The 21,731-nt window shown below is 36.7% G+C and overlaps 2 protein-coding genes across 2 annotated transcripts in view; both read right to left on the reverse strand.

Moving 5' to 3' along the window:
* Positions 1-21,731, reverse strand: part of LOC138322617 (fatty acid synthase-like) — a 381,340-nt gene that overhangs the window by 279,133 nt on the left and 80,476 nt on the right. The window lies entirely within an intron of this gene.
* Positions 1-21,731, reverse strand: part of LOC138322624 (cytosolic Fe-S cluster assembly factor nubp1-A-like) — a 61,221-nt gene that overhangs the window by 10,475 nt on the left and 29,015 nt on the right. Inside the window, exons 4-7 of the mRNA XM_069266610.1 lie at positions 15,080-15,148; positions 13,678-13,710; positions 3,008-3,098; positions 2,667-2,821 (exon numbers count right to left, since the gene is read on the reverse strand). Of these exons, the coding sequence (XP_069122711.1) occupies positions 2,667-2,821; positions 3,008-3,098; positions 13,678-13,710; positions 15,080-15,148 (348 nt within the window). The remainder of the gene's footprint in view (positions 1-2,666; positions 2,822-3,007; positions 3,099-13,677; positions 13,711-15,079; positions 15,149-21,731) is intronic.

Raw genomic sequence — 21,731 nt, forward strand, 5'->3', positions numbered from 1 at the left:
TATACTGTGTGTGTGTCTATATTACTTATACTGTGTGTGTGTTCTATATTACTTATACTGTGTGTGTTTCTATATTATTATACTGTGTGTGTGTGTCTATATTACTTATACTGGTGTGTTCTTTTATATACTGTGTGTGTGTCATATTACTTATACTGTGTGTGTGTCTATATTACTTATACTGTGTGTGTGTCTATATTACTTATACTGTGTGTGTTCTATATTACTTATACTGTGTGTGTGTCTATATTACTTATACTGTGTGTGTGTCTATATTACTTATACTGTGTGTGTGTCTATATTACTTATACTGTGTGTGTTCTATATTACTTATACTGTGTGTGTTCTATATTACTTATACTGTGTGTGTGTCTATATTACTTATACTGTGTGTGTGTCTATATTACTTATACTGTGTGTGTGTCAGTATTACTTATACTGTGTGTGTGTCTATATTACTTATACTGTGTGTGTGTCTATATTACTTATACTGTGTGTGTGTCTATATTACTTATACTGTGTGTGTGTCTATATTACTTATACTGTGTGTGTGTGTCTATATTACTTATACTGTGTGTGTGTCTATATTACTTATACTGTGTGTGTGTCTATATTACTTATACTGTGTGTGTGTCTATATTACTTATACTGTGTGTGTGTCTATATTACTTATACTGTGTGTGTGTCTATATTACTTATACTGTGTGTGTGTCTATATTACTTATACTGTGTGTGTTTCTATATTACTTATACTGTGTGTGTGTCTATATTACTTATACTGTGTGTGTGTCTATATTACTTATACTGTGTGTGTTATTACTTATACTGTGTGTGTTTCTATATTACTTATACTGTGTGTGTGTCGTATTATTACTTATACTGTGTGTGTGTCAGTATATTATTATACTGTGTGTGTTGTATATTACTTATACTGTGTGTGTGTCTATATTACTTATACTGTGTGTGTGTCTATATTACTTATACTGTGTGTGTGTCAGTATTACTTATACTGTGTGTGTGTCAGTATTACTTATACTGTGTGTGTGTCAGTATTACTTATACTGTGTGTGTGTCAGTATTACTTATACTGTGTGTGTGTCAGTATTACTTATACTGTGTGTGTGTCAGTATTACTTATACTGTGTGTGTGTCAGTATTACTTATACTTGTGTGTGTGTCAGTATTACTTATACTGTGTGTGTGTCAGTATTACTTATACTGTGTGTGTGTCTATATTACTTATACTGTGTGTGTTTCTATATTACTTATACTGTGTGTGTTTCTATATTACTATACTGTGTTATACTTATACTGTGTGTGTGTCTATATTACTTATACTGTGTGTGTGTCAGTATTACTTATACTGTGTGTGTGTCAGTATTACTTATACTGTGTGTGTGTCAGTATTACTTATACTGTGTGTGTGTCTATATTACTTATACTGTGTGTGTGTCTATATTACTTATACTGTGTGTGTGTCTATATTACTTATACTGTGTGTGTGTCAGTAACTATTTTAATTATCAAGAAGGCTGAGTATGTCATATTCTCTGTGATATAAAAGGTCAATTGTCCTAATAAAGGTCATCTGACTTTCTTGACATGAGAGAATTTAAACAGTTATATAGAGATGACAGCAGTGGTGGCCATCTTGGATTTCTGATTGATAAATAACAGTACTTTGTCAGGACTATCTGATCTGTATCTACTAGAATGGGAATGGACAGAGATGCATGAAATAGAAGAGCTATCAGTGTTTCTGACCCTTAAATTCAGATCACCTTATAAAATGTATGTTAAAGTGTTTAATGATCCTGAGGTCCCTCTACCAACACCTGAACTATCCACTCTCTAACACAGAGATCTTCAGAAACAAATCCTATAAGATTAATGGCAGTTTATGAAGCCTGCCTTGTGAGTTTATGAAGTCTGTAGTGAGTATATACACTTGGTGTGGTGAAGTCTCTCTAACAGACTGTGGGGTGGAGTGTGTTCTGTAGTAGATAACAGTGAAAGTAAAAACACTTGAGCGTTCCTATACATACAAGGTAAGTCAATCTGTCAGCGATACAGATAACAGGTAAAAAATACAGGTAAATCCACAGTTACATTGTGTTAGAGAAGACAAACGAAGGCTAGAGAACTGGTAACTCCATATATGGGAGGAGCTTATGTCCATAACTACTGTGGTATGTTGGCAAAACAAAACAGGTTACCATGGACACCAGGTTATTAAAGATGTAGTGAACAGATACCAAACAATTTGTATTGTGCTTTTGTAAAGACATTATTAAAATACTCAAAGTTATGTATACAGAGAGAAAATAACATGGTTTCTAGTCCCTAAAGGGAATGACAAGTATAAGATCTGTTGCCAAGGATACAAGAGTATCTGAGATAATGTAACTGAAAGAGAAACCTGTTGCTATGGATACATATTTATATTGGATTCTGTGACAGAATGAGAAATACATGTATGTTGCTATTGGGTAAAGAAGTAATTCCAAGTGTTGTTCTGGATACATATTGAGTACCTGGGACTCAGAGGTTGACACAGAGAACTGTTGCTATGGGTAAATATGTTTCTGTAACTAAAACAAATCGGTTGCTAAGGAAACAAGACTCCAGAAAAGCTATATCTTATGTTACCATGGATACATATGTACCTGTGGGGTGGTGATGATGACCGCGCCATCTATCTGTGAATCCTTTAGATACTGGGCGACAGAGAGATGTTCGTCGGAGGTTCCAGGAGGGGTATCTATAACAAGGAAGTCGATCTCACCCCAGTCCACATCTCTTAGGAACTGTTTTATCAGGCCTGTCACAAAAACGTAGTCACATATCATTCTCTTTATAGAATGGGTATTAGTGAATTTTAAAGCATCAAAAGCTCACATGAAAATAAAAATATATACAAATATGTATCAATTTGTCATTGATTCTTGTGAAAACATGACAAATCATATAAAATTACTCTTTATGACATTGTACACGTACTACCTACCATTCTTCTTTGGTCCACGCCATATCACTGCATCGTCGGGACTGCCTAGCAGGAACCCAATGGACATCACAGACAGGTTGTCATCCACATACTATAAAACAGATACACATAAAATAACCACATATTGTGTAACCACTCTTATACTAAGGAGTAGACAGGATGCAATCTAAATCTTTAAGCAAACAAGATGTTGTCTCAAGTATACATCCTTACCATTAACTACCATTAAAGCCTAAGAAACTTTGTCCTCTTCTCAGAATTAGAAGAAGACCCTCTGTTATGGAGATACAGATAATATCTTAATATTCATGACTGAATTATTTAACGGGCGAGATTTAGATGGGACAGGACATAATGGGGATGGGATCAACTAACATAATGTATGTCGCCTCCAACTGGACAATTCTATCATAACAGGGGTATGAAAATTGTACATATTTTACATAATAATTCGTAGAACTTTCTCTGCTGGCATAAGACTAAAGCGGATTAATTTCACCTGTATTAATGGTAGTGCCTCGTGACAGTTTCCATTTACTGGATCAAACAAAATGGTCACATTGTCAATACCCACAACCCTTTCCATTTAAATCATTAATTCCAGTATATCTTATCAACCTCTACCTTTAACTGTTGAACCACAGTATAAGAACATTACCTAAACTTTTAATTAACAATCACATACCTGTATTGAGTACCTTTTCCACAGGTAATGCCATTAATTGATTACAGGTAATGTAATGGAACAATTATCAAAGTGAATTGTAGTGTGTCTCGACCAAGAGGAAACTTTTCAACGTAATTAAATAGTTAGGTATGACTAATATCCTTGTCGCGCTTCGTAACAGTCATTTATAGAGGTTATATTTAATGTAAACAAGTCACCACTACTGTATAATGTTAGAGTTTTAATATGACCAAATCACAAACATCCTTCACAGCTTAACTTACAACTATGTATCTTGACACCGAAAATGGCATGTTAATTCCAGTAAAAATTTTGTGACTTTGGCTTTAGTAAAAACAGGAAAATTACATTCTAACAAATTCAATTTTTCGATATGACTATATAAGTACATATAAATTTACTATCGCTTATTTTTTTGTTGATTAAATTTTTGTGACCACACCAAATTAATGTTCCATGTATCATGAAAATCATGAAAATGCAATCCCCACGAAAATACCATCCCCATGAAAATTAACTGCTTTGCGGTATCTTTAACAAGATTCAACAGTTTGCACTTTTGTACCTAGAAGTTTATTATTAAAGCTGTTAATTATACTTTAATACTTTAACTGCTACCCAAAGGATGGGGGCTAGTAGTATAATGTGGGACACCTTAACCAGTAAGCCACTATTCCTATTCAGTGAGAGTGACACTTGTGATACTAGAGGAGCCCTTAGTGGTTTTTGATCCCGACAAGAGTCTGTCTGACTGATTAATTGATGTCCCTACAATTATGATTGGACCTAAACGCAGTAAATCAATTGAAATTGTTATCAGGCCCATTTTGTCACGAGACATTAATTGATAATGTCGGTCTGTCCACCTATTTATTGGGTTGGTATGGGAGGGACGTCATTTTTCATTTCAGGATATAACAAACAATGGTCGTATCGATTCAATTTTATATCAAACTTACGTCTCTATCTAGTTTCATGATTGGTCAACTTAATTGACACAATTGAAATGATCCATCTTTTTACTTTTCTGTTTTTTGGTTTTGAGAAATATCCTGTTCTATTGAAATTGACCTCAACTATACTAATTAGCACATATTATGTTTGACATAAAATCTATCCCCATTCAGGATCTAAAACTTTTCCTATTTAAGTTCTAAATTCACATTTATGACAGTAAAGTTAAAATCTACATGACAAACCAAACTAATGCATCTTCATGTAGAAATGTATTGTCTTACATAACTTTTCTTTTAACTAAACAGTTACTAATAGTATTATATTTATGCTGCTACAAATGCAGAAAATTATAACAAAAACGAAGTCCCTGTGAAAGTGTCAAGCTTTGTGGATTGGTCTGATAATCACCAAGACTGATTTAGGGAGTGTAAATATAATCAGAGAAAACGTCAACAGTGCAAGATAGATGAGGGTAAAAAACGTTACTGGAATCAATGGTACACAATGTAACCATGTACCTAACACATCAGTCCAAACAAGACAGATGGGGAAAAAAACGTTACTGGACTCAATGGTACACAATGTAACCATGTACCTAACACATTAGTCCAAAACAAGACAGTGGGGAAAAAAGATCACTGGAATCAATGGTACACAATGTAACCATGTACCTAACACATTAGTCCAAAACAATGCCTAGTACACAGGACCGCTGTTGGAATTGTCATCAAGCTAAATGCTAAAACATTAAAACTTTCAATTATTCAGAATTTTCTGGGTTCCATGTTTTATAATATTCATAATCAAACAAGGTCTCATTCAAACCAGACCCATCAACAAATTATAATTTCCACGGTATACATTGAGAGTTTAGATACTTCATTATCTACACCATTCACATCTATCTGTATTAGCTTTACCACTAACAATGTAGGGACACCTGATATTCCTTGGGATTTCAGAATGAAACAGTAATTACAATCAATATGAAAGGGTATTGATAAAATAACAATACCAGGACTTCATACTAATGGTGCGATGTTAATGGTGGGTCTGGAGAAAACTCGTTCATAAACTAAAACTTTTATGGTAATCAGAATGGACACTGGGCTCTTGACAAGGTGATATAGAAATGTTCTGGTAACTGAATGTGATGTTTAGAAATACAATAGATGTAATGATCCAAATGTTATCTGCTTTGTTTTACACTCCAGCGAAATGTTACTATTATTGTTCTAGAGAATTCCTGATGTTTCGTACTTTGGAGGAAATCTTAACTGATGCATGAAATTAGTTTCATATCATTCTAACACTTTAACAATAAGGTTTTTTTCAAGAAATGATTGGTATTAATATAATATGTGGGCTTATTACAGACATAGGCTTATTACCAGAAATGGACTTCTTACCAGATATGGACTTATTACCAGACATGGGCTCATTACCAGACATGGGCTTATTACCAGACATGGGCTTATCACCAGACATGGACTTCTTACCAGACATGGGCTCATTACCAGACATGGGCTTATTACCAGACATGGGCTTATCACCAGACATGGACTTCTTACCAGACATGGGCTTATTACCAGACATGGGCTTATCACCAGACATGGACTTCTTACCAGACAAGGGCTTATTACCAGACATGGACTTCTTACCAGACATGAGTTTATTATTTATCAATAAGCATAAAATGAAAAAATCTTGAATCAGAATTATGTTGATTACTTTTCATTAATTTTTCTATTCACGTTTATATCATTGGCTATCATCCTAATCTAGTACTTCTCAAAATCCGTGAAACCACCCTAACGTTTCAGTGCCTTGTACATAGACCCAACACCCCTCAGAACAACCACAAATTATGTAATTACTAGCCACCCTCCCCTGGAATTCTAAGTACCAAATGCAATCCTACAAAGTTTATTTCTTTACAGACAACCTAACTTCAGCTACAGGGAGCATATCTCTGTTATCAATCATACCTAAATGAGCAGGTAATCGTGTAAATATTGACCTCGTTTACAGAGTACTCACGCAGCATGTGCAGTCTCCACACCCTGAATCAATACTACATGCACATGTGGGAGATATCCATTATCAATATCCACGCACCATTTCTCCTGTACATATAACCACACAGGTACACAGCCTCATTAACGTAGGCCAACATAATCAGGGGTAATTAGCCTTAACGATATTAAACAAGCATCCCCACACCAGGTAAGGTGTACTCACTGCCCTTTTATAAAGTGAGGAAGAAGAAGGGGGGGGGAGTCGAGGGAGAGACTTATTTTTGTTAAATGTGAGAGGAGAGGAGTGAGCATATCTAGAGGGAAGTTCCACATTGTTGCTGATCATGTTTTATCATGATCTACAGTCAGCATACTGTATGCTTAGACAGTTCATTAAATTTTGGGTTACTTTTTCTAATCGATGTTTAGAATAGAAAATGGGATTTTAATTCCTGTTATTTTATGAAATAAAACACTCTCCCATGATATCCATAGAATTATTGAATAGTTTAACATGTCAAAAGCATAATTCATACACATGTAACAGTTTGTATGACCAGCAGTATATACAGTTGTTGACTGGGATTTAGGGCAATAGATGATTTGTTGGACCCGAATACAAACTTTTGCCTGAAACCGAAGGCTGAGGTCAACAGTTTGTCTTCGGGTCCAACAAATCATCTGTTGCTCGAAAATCAAGTCGATAACTGTTTGTTACGGTCCCATTGACTCAAAACAACATTGAAGTCACAAATTGTAGGAAAATATTTAAACAGAAATAACATATCACGAGGGAAATATCTAAATAGAAATAACATCTTCTTCTTTGTTTTACGAGACTCCGTCAAAAATGACAATTGTGTCACGGTGATCTGTAGGGGTGCAAGGGTGTGAAGGGAATTTGGTGTGTGTTGTGGGGATCTCATATGGAAGAGCAGTATTCCAGTTTGGGTCGGACTAGTGCTTTGTACAAACGTATGCCTGTGCTTTTATATGTGGTGAATTAATTTTTAAGTTGCGCTTTAAAAACCCTAGTGATCTGTCTGCGTTTGCGGTGATATCATTTATGTGCATGTCCCATTTTAGGTTTTTTTTTGTAGTGTTAGTCCTAAATATTTACTTCAGTTTACTTGCTCGAGTGTGTGATTGTGGAGTGTGTAGTTGTGACGTATTTTGTTGCGTGTTGGTGTAACACTGATGATGTTGCATTTATCTGGATGAAATTTATAATTTATAATAATACCTGATATGCAGGTTTTCTCTAAGTACAGGAAATGAACATACAGATAATATGTCTCATCAACAAAACAATAGTATTTAATTAGAACTTACAAGTTATAATTGGCTGTAGTCATGTGTTTTCTTTTATGAGTTATGAACAAAACAAAGAGAGAATGATTAATAGTGTCATCCCTATCATTCTACTCTGTCATTTACAAATACTTATCTAGTTTTGAGATGAATGTTTAAAAGACCCCATCATTTTTGTTACATATCCGACTAATCAGCCCTGGACTGGCATGTTTTGAGCTCCATGACAACGACCACAGTGACTTTTAATGAACCTAACAAATTCCTTCCCGCCCCAATGTATTACGTACATTAATTATTCAGACCACAGGTACCACATAGGGAAATTAATCAGTAGATATCACGTACAGTAGATACAGACGTGATCGTATGGTAGATACAGACGTGATCGCTGACTGTTTATTGGTTTAAAGGCATAACACTTTGATACTGACTAAACACAGACCATAAACTTAGTTACAACAGTCATCAAATTGTGTACGAGGACCATCTTCAAGGTTTTTTTTTATGCAAGTCTATTTTTCTATTTTTTATTTATCAAGATATTGGCTTTATTTTGTCTTAAGTCTTATAAACTGTCAGGGTGATTTTAATGAAGTTCCAGATTTAGGAGATGGATGAAAGTCGGAGTACACAGAGGAAACAAATACACTAATCCGCCGCCAGAACCTGGCAACTTTGTAGAACTTAGGTTTTGAGTTCACTATCTGAAGGTGGATGGCACCATGACCTATAACTACTAGACCATTGCAACCTTCTCTTAAAGACATTGTTTAGTACATAAATTAACAGTTGAGTTTTAATATTTTGCTTCAATTGAACTAGACCTTTGTTTATTTCAGTGCCTGGGAAACCCCTCCCACTACACAAAATAACATATTACATTTTAATTACATAGGAAACCCCTCCGACTGCACAAAAGTACATATTACATTTAAATTACCTAGTAAACCACTTCCACTAAACACAAAAGTACATATTACATTTTCATTACCTAGTAAACCACTTCCACTACACAAAAGTACATATTACATTTTTATCATCTAGGAAACCCCTCCCACTACACAAAAGTACATATTACATTTTTATTACCTAGCAAACCGCTCCCACTACACAAAAGTACATATTACATTTTTATTACCTAGGAAACCACTTCCACTAAACAAAAGTACATATTACATTTTTATCATCTAGGAAACCCCTCCCACTACACAAAAGTACATATTACATTTTTATTACCTAGCAAACCGCTCCCACTACACAAAAGTACATATTACATTTTTATTACCTAGGAAACCCCTCCCACTACACAAAAGTACATATTACAAAGTACATACATTACATTTTTATTACATAGAAACCCTTCGACTACACAAAATAACATATTACATTTTAATTACTTACGAAACCCCTCAAACTACACAAAAGTACATGTTATATTTAAATTACCAAGGAAACCCCTCCACTACACAAAAGTACATATTACATTTTTATTACCTAGGAAACCCCTCCCACTACACAAAAGTACATATTACATTTTCATTACCTAGGAAACCACTTCCACTACACAAAAGTACATATTACATTTTTATTACATCTAGGAAACCCCTCCCACTACACAAAAGTACATATTACATTTTTATTACCTAGGAAACCCCTCCCACTACACAAAAGTACATATTACATTTTTATTACCTAGGAAACCCCTCCCACTACACAAAATAACATATTACATTTTAATTACCTAGGAAACCCCTCCCACTACACAAAAGTACATATTACATTTTTATTACCTAGGAAACCCCTCCCACTACACAAAAGTACATATTACATTTTTATTACCTAGGAAACCCCTCCCACTACACAAAAGTACATATTACATTTTTATTACCTAGGAAACCCCTCCCACAACACAAAAGTACATATTACATTTTTATTACCTAGGAAACTCCTTCCACTACACAAAATAACATATTACATTTTAATTACCTAGGAAACCCCTCCCACTACACAAAAGTACATATTACATTTTTAATTACCTAGGAAACCCCTCCCACTACACAAAATAACATATTACATTTTAATTACCTAGGAAACCCCTCCCACTACACAAAATAACATATTACATTTTTATTACCTAGGAAACCCCTCCCACTACACAAAATAACATATTACATTTTAATTACCTAGGAAACCCCTCCCACTACACAAAATAACATGTTACATTTTAATTACCTAGGAAACCCCTCCCACTACACAAAATAACATGTTACATTTTAATTACCTAGGAAACCCCTCCCACTACACAAAATAACATGTTACATTTTAATTACCTAGGAAACCCCTCCCACTACACAAAAGTACATATTACATTTTTATTACCTAGGAAACCCCTCCCACTACACAAAAGTACATATTACATTTTTATTACCTAGGAAACCCCTCCCACTACACAAAAGTACATATTACATTTTAATTACCTAGGAAACCCCTCCCACTACACAAAAGTACATATTACATTTTAATTACCTAGGAAACCCCCCCACTACACAAAAGTACATATTACATTTAAATTATCTAGGAAACCCCTCCCACTACACAAAAGTACATATTACATTTAAATAACCTAGGAAACCCCTCCCACTACACAAAAGTACATATTACATTTAAATAACCTAGGAAACCCCTCCCACTACACAAAAGTACATATTACATTTAAATAACCTAGGAAACCCCTCCCACTACACAAAAGTACATATTACATTTAAATAACCTAGGAAACCCCTCCCACTACACAAAAGTACATATTACATTTTAATTACCTAGGAAACCCCTCCCACTACACAAAAGTACATATTACATTTTAATTACCTGAGGAAACCCCTCCAAAATAACATATTACTAACCTAGGAAACCCCTCCCACTACACAAAAGTAACATGTTACATTTTAATTACCTAGGAAACCCTCCCACTACACAAAAGTACATATTACTTTTTAATTACCTAATTTCCACTATTATTACCTAGGCAATTACCTACAAACCCTCCCACTACACAAAAGTTACATATTACTTTTTAATTACCTAGGAAACCCCTCCCACTACACAAAATAACATGTTACATGGTGTTTACAAAAATTACCTAGGAATTGTTATTATGGTGATGGTGTTGCCATGGTGATGATGTTGTCATGGTGATGTTATTGTCATGATTATGGTGTTGCCATGATGATGATGCTGTCATGGTGATGTTATATGTCATGGTTATGGTGTTGCCATGGTGATGGTGTTATCATGGTGATGTTATTGCCATGGGTTAAAGGTCATACTAAAGGCATCATTGTAACAGAGGTTGTACCCTTAAAAGTTCGAACACATAAATTGAAAACCGTTGAAATATGGTTTTCACGTTTTTAGGACCAAATCACAAAAATTTGACCGTGATAAATACCATCTATATATATATAGTGTTATATACTAGTCCATATTTAGTGATAATACCATCTACATGTATATAGTGTTATATACTAGTCCTTATTTAGTGATAATACCATCTACATGTATATAGTGTTATATACTATCCTTATTTAGTGATAATACCATCTACATGTATATAGTGTTATATACTAGTCCTTATTTAGTGATAATACCATCTACATGTATATAGTGTTATATAACTAGTCCTTATTTAGTGATAATACCATCTACTAGTGTTATATTATAGCCTTATTTTAGTGATAATACCATCTACATGTATATATAGTTATATACTAGTCCCTTATTTAGTGATAATACCATCTACATGTATATAGTGTTATATACTAGTCCATATTTAGTGATAATACCATCTACATGTATATAGTGTTATATACTAGTCCTTATTTAGTGATAATACCATCTACATGTATATAGTGTTATATACTAGTCCTTATTTAGTGATAATACCATCTACATGTATATATTGTTATATATCTAGTCCTTATTTAGTGATAATCCCATCTACATGTATATAGTGTTAATATACTAGGTCCTTATTTAGTGATAATACCATCTACATGTATATAGTGTTTATTATATACTAGTCCTTATTTAGTGATAATACCATCTACATGTATAGTGTTATATACTAGTCCTTATTTAGTGATAATACCATCTACATGTATATAGTGTTATATACTACTTATTTAGTGATAATACCTATCCTTATTTAGTGATAATACCATCTACATGTATATAGTGTTAGTCCTTATTTAGTGATAATACCATCTATAATAGTGTTTGATACTAGCCTTATTTGTGTCCATCTACATGTATATAGTGTTATATACTTATTAGTGATAATACCTTATTTAGTGATAATACCATCTACATGTATATAGTGTTATATACTAGTCCTTATTTAGTGATAATACCATCTACATGTATATAGTGTTATATACTAGTCCTTATTTAGTGATAATACCATCTACATGTATATAGTGTTATATACTAGTCCTTATTTAGTGATAATACCATCTACATGTATATAGTGTTATATACTAGTCCTTATTTAGTGATAATACCATCTACATGTATATAGTGTTATATACTAGTCCTTATTTAGTGATAATACCATCTACATGTATATAGTGTTATATACTAGTCCTTATTTAGTGATAATACCATCTACATGTATATAGTGTTATATACTAGTCCTTATTTAGTGATAATACCATCTACATGTATATAGTGTTATATACTAGTCCTTATTTAGTGATAATACCATCTACATGTATATAGTGTATATATACTAGTCCTTATTTAGTGATAATACCATCTACATGTACATAGTGTTATATACTAGTCCTTATTTAGTGATAATACCATCTACATGTATATATATAATGTTATATACTAGTCCTTATTTAGTGATAATACCATCTACATGTATATAGTGTTATATACTAGTCCTTATTTAGTGATAATACCATCTACATGTATATAGTGTTATATACTAGTCCTTATTTAGTGATAATACCATCTACATGTACATAGTGTTATATACTAGTCCTTATTTAGTGATTATACCATCTACATGTATATAGTGTTATATACTAGTCCTTATTTAGTGATAATACCATCTACATGTATATATATAATGTTATATACTAGTCCTTATTTAGTGATAATACCATCTACATGTATATAGTGTTATATACTAGTCCTTATTTTAGTGATAATACCATCTACATGTATATATATAATGTTATATACTAGTCCTTATTTAGTGATAATACCATCTACATGTATATATAGTGTTATATACTAGTCCTTATTTAGTGATAATACCATCTACATGTATATATATAATGTTATATACTAGTCCTTATTTAGTGATAATACCATCTACATGTATATAGTGTTATATACTAGTCCTTATTTAGTGATAATACCATCTACATGTATATATATAATGTTATATACTAGTCCTTATTTAGTGATAATACCATCTACATGTATATAGTGTTTATATACTAGTCCTTATTTAGTGATAATACCATCTACATGTATATAGTGTTATATACTAGTCCTTATTTAGTGATAATACCATCTACATGTACATACAGTATTATATATTTAGTAAGTAATGTGACACAGGTCACTATATATTTAGTAAGTAATGTGACACAGGTCACTAAGTACAGACTGATACGTACCACAGGGGACCAGCCCGATCCACTCTGATGAACCTGTAACATTCAAGTTATATTCAATTTTCACTCTAATTAACTGCTGTAAAAACATGTGTGTGAATATGTATGCACACAGTGAAACCTGCCTTAGGGACTGCCTGTGTTTAACGACCACCTGCTTATTAAGACCACTTTCCGGAGCCTCCCAATTCGCATCACATGATCATCATCGGCGATACCCGTAGAGATCAGAATAGACTGAAACAACTTGGTGCATTCTGAGCTATTTTCAACGTGTACTCGAGAAAAAGAAATATATAAACTGAATTATTCAATACCTTTGAGAACATGAACTTTACAAAAGTCTGTATATATTGAAAGTTTAATGTAGACAAGGGCCCAATGGGCCCGAATCGCTCAGCTGCAATCATTCATGGTTCATACTTTACAAACAGAGTAAATAAGAATTTATATCATTTCTAAGCACATTAGAGGCCCCTTTGCCTCTTGGTTATTAAAAAGAGGTCGTAAAAGATTTTAGCCTATTTGACCCCTATGACCTTGAATGAAGGTCAAGGTCATTCATTAGAGCAAACTTGGTAGCCCTTGATCCCAGCATGCCACAGTACCAATATCACGTCCCTATACCTTTTGGTTTTTAAGAAGAAGTCTTTTAAAGATTTAAGCCTATTTGACCCCTGTGACCTTGAATGAAGGTCAAGGCCATTCATTTGAGCAAACTTGGTAGCCCTTGATACCCAGCATGCCACAGTACCAATATCACGTCCCTGTGTCTTTTGGTTATCAAGAAGAAGTTGTTTGAAAATTTAAGCCTATTTGACCCCTGAGACCTTGAATGAAAGTCAAGGTCATTCATTTGAACAAACTTTGTAGCGCTTCATCCCTGCATGTCACAGGCCCAATTTTAGGTCTCTAGGCCTCTTGGTTATATAGAAGAAGTCTGTTAAAGATTTTCACCTATTTGACCCCTGTGACCTTGAATGATGGTCAAGGTCATTCATTTGAAAAAACTTTGTAGCCCTTCATCCCAGCAGGCTTTAAGTCAAATTTCAGGACTCTAGGTCTCCTAGTTTTGGAGAAGAAGTTGTTTTAATGGAAAAGTTGACGCCGGACGGCCGGACGGACCCGGACGACAGCCGGACGATGTACACTGCACCATAGCATAAGCTCACCTGCCCTTCGCGCAGTGAGCTAAAAATGTATACAGAGGCCTCACTAGGGATCCAAGTAAAAAGAGTGAGTCCAACACAGTAATTCCTTCCAGTAAACAGATTATTTATTCTGTTGTTGACATGTTTCTTCTCGAAGGGAACCATCATCAGAACCCAACATGAGTAAATAATTAGTAACATGGACGAAGAATGATGAATGATTACTCGGATGAGATGTCTGAACTGTTGCCTACCTGTTCTCCTTCCACTCCCAGGATCCGAGGAATAGACGGTCCACAAATATCCACATCTAGAACGCCTACCTGTAAAAATAATGTTGAAATGTCAATCAGCTCAGGAACAATGAGATAAACAATGGCCTATCTGACCACCATCAAGGTCATTCATTTAAACAAACAATACAAAATATAAGCATGCTGCAGCCCCAATATCAGATGTATGGACCTCTTGCATACTGGGGAGAAATTATTTGAATATTTAGCCTCTAAGATACTGGGGAGAAACGGTTTGAATATTTAGCCTGTCTGACTCCTGTGACCTTGAATGAAAGTCAAGGTCAATAATTTAAACAAACTTGAATGCTCTTTATCCCAGCTTGCTTAAGTCTTGAGACTTTTAGTTAACAACAGTTGGTCATAAATCATTGCACTGTGTGACCTTGATAACCATTCATTTCACCATGTACAGGCATGTTACAGTTGCTGAGGCTTCATAACAGCCAGATGACAGATATTGTGCCAATTAATTAAGCTTCTAATTAAAACAAGAAAATCTGGTTACAGTTTCAGAAGAAATAATGACTTTATTTACACAGGTACTCTACTCATATTTCCCAACATCTTCTCTAGTACATATTAAAACAAACCAATGATCATTGAGTGTAATTATATTAAGAGTTCTGATACAGGTCATTTTCTATATTAAACGCTTTACCTGGCTACCTTGTGAGTGGCTATGAGCAATGATAATGACCCTTGACCTTAAAAATATGAGCACCATATAGCCCCTTATACCTTTTACTTAATCAGAAAAGCAAACACTACATTATACAAATATATAAACCTCAGTTCAAATAAAATACTTAGGATTCAGTACTCATTAATTCACACAACTTTAATGTAGACATATTGAATTCCAATGAAAACCTGTTTAACTTGTGGAAATCCTTTCTACAGAGAGTAGTAGGGATGTTACCTTATTGGTATGAACAGGTCAAAAAGTAGAATTTCAAGAACATACTGAAGTCATAAAAATTTCTCTAAATTTTAATTTTCAATTCAAGCATATTCAAAATTATCAGATATAAGTGCAATTTTAATATAACCTTAAAATAACATTATAAATACTGAATTGGCTTGTTTAAGGTTGGCTTAAGTGTGCTAGTTCCAAATATGTAAAATACAATTATTTCAGTATGATAATGTAACAATGGAAATACATGTAAAAAGTTTGTACCAGTAGGTATAGCTTTGTTAAAATAAACATTAATTTTCTCTCAGAATATGGTATAACATTTACACAAGCACTTTGACCTAAATTTAACATTGAGACATAATACCAGTATATTTAAATGATCAAACTCTTGTATAGATGTATATACTACAAAACTTTCTATAAAGAATTTTAACAATCATAAAAAAGATTTTTTCATTTACATTAAACCCCTACTTAGTATTTAAGTATAAGGAAAAGTACTCAGGCAGATGTTAGGCACAATGGATCACAGAATGGGTCACTCTCTGGTCTACATGGACATACAGAATCTTGAACCAATGGATCACAGAATGGGTCACTCTCTGGTCTACATGGACATACAGAATCTCTAACCATGGATCACAGAATGGGTCACTCTCTGGTCTACAGGGACATACAGAATCTCTAAACCAATGGATCACAGAATGGGTCACTCTCTGGTCTACAGAATGGGTCACTCTCTGGTCTACAGGGACATACAGAATCTCTGAACCAATGGATCACAGAATGGGTCACTCTCTGGTCTACAGGGGCAATCATACAGAATGGTAAAACCAATGGATCACAGAATGGGTCACTCTCTGGTCTACAGGGGCAGACATACAGAATCTCTGAACCAATGGATCACAGAATGGGTCACTCTCTGGTCTACAGGGACATACAGAATCTCTGAACCAATGGATCACAGAATGGGTCACTCTCTGGTCTACAGGGGGACATACAGAATCCTGAACCAATGGATCACAGAATGGGTCACTACCACAACTCTGGTCTACAGGGACATACAGAATCTCTAAACCAATGGATCACAGAATGGGTCACTCTCTGGTCTACAGGGACATACAGAATCTCTGAACCAATGGATCACAGAATGGGTCACTCTCTGGTCTACAGGGACATACAGAATCTCTGAAACCAATGGATCACAGAATGGGTCCTCTCACTCTCTCTGGTTCTACAGGGACATACAGAATCTCTGAACCAATGGATCACAGAATGGGTCACTCTCTGGTCTACAGGGACATACAGAATCTCTGAACCAATGGATCACAGAATGGGTCACTCTCTGGTCTACAGGGACATACAGAAATCTCTACAGGAACCAATGGATCACAGAATGGGTCACTCTCTGGTCTACAGGAACATACAGAATCTCTAAACCAATGGATCACAGAATGGGTCAACTCTCTGGTCTACAGGGACATACAGAATCTCTGAACCAATGGATCACAGAATGGGTCACTCTCTGGTCTACAGGGACATACAGAATCTCTAAACCAATGGATCACAGAATGGGTCACTCTCTGGTCTACTACAGAATGGGTCACTCTCTGGTCTACAGGATCACAGAATGGGTCACTCTCTGGTCTACAGGCTCACAAGAATGTCTCACGAATCAGGTCTACATGGATCACAGAAATGGGCCAACTCTCTGGTCTACAGTGACATACAGAATCTCTGATCACAATGGATCACAGAATGGGTCACTCTCTGGTCTACAGGGACATACAGGAATCTCTGAACCAATGGATCACAGAATGGGTCACTCTCTGGTCTACAGGGACATACAGAATCTCTATGGATACCAATGGATCACAGAATGGGTCATCTCTCTCTACAGGTCTACAGGGACATACAGAATCTCTAAACCAATGGATCACAGAATGGGTCAATCTCTGGTCTACAGGGACATACAGAATCTCTGAACCAAATGGTCTACAGAATGGGTCACTCTCTGGTCTACCAGGGACAATACAGAATCTCTGGAAACCCAATGAGTCACACTACTACAGGTCTAGGATCACAGAATGGGTCACTCTCTGGTCTACAGGGACATACAGAATCCTCTGAACCAATGGATCACAGAATGGGTCACTCTCTGGTCTACAGGGACATACAGAATCTCTGAACCAATGGATCACAGAATGGGTCACTCTCTGGTCTACAGGGGACATACAGAATCTCTGACCAATGGATCAGAGAATGAACAGAATGGGTCACTCTCTGGTCTACAGGGACATACAGAATCTCTGAACCAATGGATCACAGAATGGGTCACTCTCTGGTCTACAGGGACATACAGAATCTCTAAACCAATGGATCACAGAATGGGTCACTCTCTGGTCTACAGGGACATACAGAATCTCTGAACCAATGGATCACAGAATGGGTCACCTCTCTGGTCTACAGGGACATACAGAATCACTGAACCAATGGATCACAGAATGGGGTCACTCTCTGGTCTACAGGGACATACAGAATCTCTGAACCAATGGATCACAGAATGGGTCACTCTCTGGTCTACAGATAACAGGTGTCCACTCTCTGGTCTACAGGGACATACAGAATCTCTGAACCAATGGATCACAGAATGGGTCACTCTCTGGTCTACAGAATGGGTCACTCTCTGGTCTACAGGGACATACAGAATCTCTGAACCAATGGATCACAGAATGGGTCACTCTCTGGTCTACAGGGACATACAGAATCTCTGAACCAATGGATCACAGAATGGGTCACTCTCTGGTCTACAGGGACATACAGAATCTCTGAACCAATGGATCACAGAATGGGTCACTCTCTGGTCTACAGGGACATACAGAATCTCTGAACCAATGGATCACAGAATGGGTCACTCTCTGGTCTACAGGGACATACAGAATCTCTAAACCAATGGATCACAGAATGGGTCACTCTCTGGTCTACAGGGACATACAGAATCTCTGAACCAATGGATCACAGAATGGGTCACTCTCTGGTCTACAGAATGGGTCACTCTCTGGTCTACAGGGACATACAGAATCTCTAAACCAATGGATCACAGAATGGGGTCACTCTCTGGTCTACAGGGACATACAGAATCTCTGAACCAATGGATCACAGAATGGGTCACTCTCAGGTCTACAGGGACATACAGAATCTCTGAACCAATGGATCACAGAATGGGTCACTCTCTGGTCTACAGGGACATACAGAATCTCTAAACCAATGGATCACAGAATGGGTCACTCTCTGGTCTACAGAATGGGTCACTCTCTGGTCTACAGGGACATACAGGATCTGAACCAATAGAATGGGTCACTCTCTGGTCTACAGAACCAATTGGACATACACTCTTGAATCTCTCTAAACCAATGGATCACAGAATGGGTCACTCTCCTGGTCTACAGGGACATACATAATCTCTAAACCTGGGGACAACTCGAATGGTCTAACCAATGGATCACAGAACACTCTCTGGTCTACAGAATGGGTCACACTCTGGTCTACAGGACATACAGAATCTCTGAACCAATGGATCACAGAATGGGTCACTCTCTGGTCTACAGGGACATACAGAATCTATACCTCTGAACCAATGGATCACAGAACTCTCTGGGTCACTCTCTTGGTCTACAGGGACATACAGAAGCTCTGAAGCCAATGGATCACAAGAATGGGTCACTCTCTGGTCTACAGGGACATACAGAATCTGGTCTACAATGGAACCAATGGATCACAGAATGGGTCCAACTCTCTGGTCTACAGGGAGGGACATACAGAATCTCTGAACCAATGGATCACAGAATGGGTCCACTCTCTGGTCTACAGGGACATACAGAATCTCTGAACCAATGGATCACAGAATGAGGTCACTCTCTGGTCTACAAGGACATACAGAATCTCTGAACCAAACAACAGAATGGGTCACACTCTGGTCACAGGGACATACAGAATTCTCTTGAACCAATGGATCACAGAATTGGTCACGTCTCTCTGGTACAGAACACATGATCACAGAATGGGTCAACTCTCTGGTCTACAGGGACATACAGAATCTCTGAACCAATGGATCACAGAATGGGTCACTCTTCTCTTTGAATCTCTGAACATTGGGACATACAGAATCTCTGAACCAATGATCACAGAATGGGTCACTCTCTGGTCTACAGGGACATACAGAATCTCTGAACCAACCAATGGAATCACAGAATGGGTCACTCTCTGGTCTACAGGGACATACAGAAATCACTAAAACTCTCTGGATCACAGAATGGGTCACTCTCTGGTCTACAGGGACATACAGAATCTCTGAACCAATGGATCACAGAATGGGTCACTCTCTGGTCTACAGGGACATACAGAATCTCTGAACCAATGGATCACAGAATGGGTCACTCTCTGGTCTACAGGGACATACAGAATCTCTGAACCAATGGATCACAGAATGGGTCACTCTCTGGTCTACAGGGACATACAGAATCTCTGAACCAATGGATCACAGAATGGGTCACTCTCTGGTCTACAGGGACATACAGAATCTCTGAACCATGGATCACAGAATGGGCAACTCTCTGGTCTACAGGATCACAGAATGGGTCACTCTCTGGTCTACAGGGACATACAGAATCTCTGAACCAATGGATCACAGAATGGGTCACTCTCTGGTCTACAGGGACATACAGAATCTCTGAACCAATGGATCACAGAATGGGATCACAGAATGGGTCACTCTCTGGTCTACAGGGACATACAGAATCTCTGAACCAATGGATCACAGAATGGGTCACTCTCTGGTCTACAGGGACATACAGAATCTCTGAACCAATGGATCACAGAATGGGTCACTCTCTGGTCTACAGGGACATACAGAATCTCTGAACCAATGGATCACAGAATGGGTCACTCTCTGGTCTACAGAATGGGTCACTCTCTGGTCTACAGGGACATACAGAATCTCTGAACCAATGGATCACAGAATGGGTCACTCTCTGGTCTACAGGGACATACAGAATCTCTGAACCAATGGATCACAGAATGGGTCACTCTCTGGTCTACAGGGACATACAGAATCTCTAAACCAATGGATCACAGAATGGGTCACTCTCTGGTCTACAGGGACATACAGAATCTCTAAACCAATGGATCACAGAATGGGTCACTCTCTGGTCTACAGAATGGGTCACATAGAGAATCTCTGAAACCCAATGGATCACAAGAATGGGTCACTCTCTGGTCTACAGGGACATACAGAATCTCTGAATCACATGGGGGTCATGGATTCTACAGGATCACAATGTCACTCTCTGGTCTACAGGGACATACAGAATCTCTGAACAATGGATCACAGAATGGGTCACTCTCTGGTCTACAGGGACATACAGAATCTCTAAACCAATGGATCACAGAATGGGTCACTCTCTGGTCTACAGGGACATACAGAATCTCTGAACCAATGGATCACAGAATGGGTCACTCTCTGGTCTACAGGGACATACAGAATCTCTGAACCAATGGATCACAGAATGGGTCACTCTCTGGTCTACAGAATGGGTCACTCTCTGGTCTACAGGGACATACAGAATCTCTAAACCAATGGATCACAGAATGGGTCACTCTCTGGTCTACAGGGACATACAGAATCTCTGAACC

The sequence above is a fragment of the Argopecten irradians genome, chromosome 5 (genome assembly GCF_041381155.1).
Source record: "Argopecten irradians isolate NY chromosome 5, Ai_NY, whole genome shotgun sequence".
In the NCBI taxonomy this organism is placed as follows: Eukaryota; Metazoa; Mollusca; class Bivalvia; order Pectinida; family Pectinidae; genus Argopecten; species Argopecten irradians.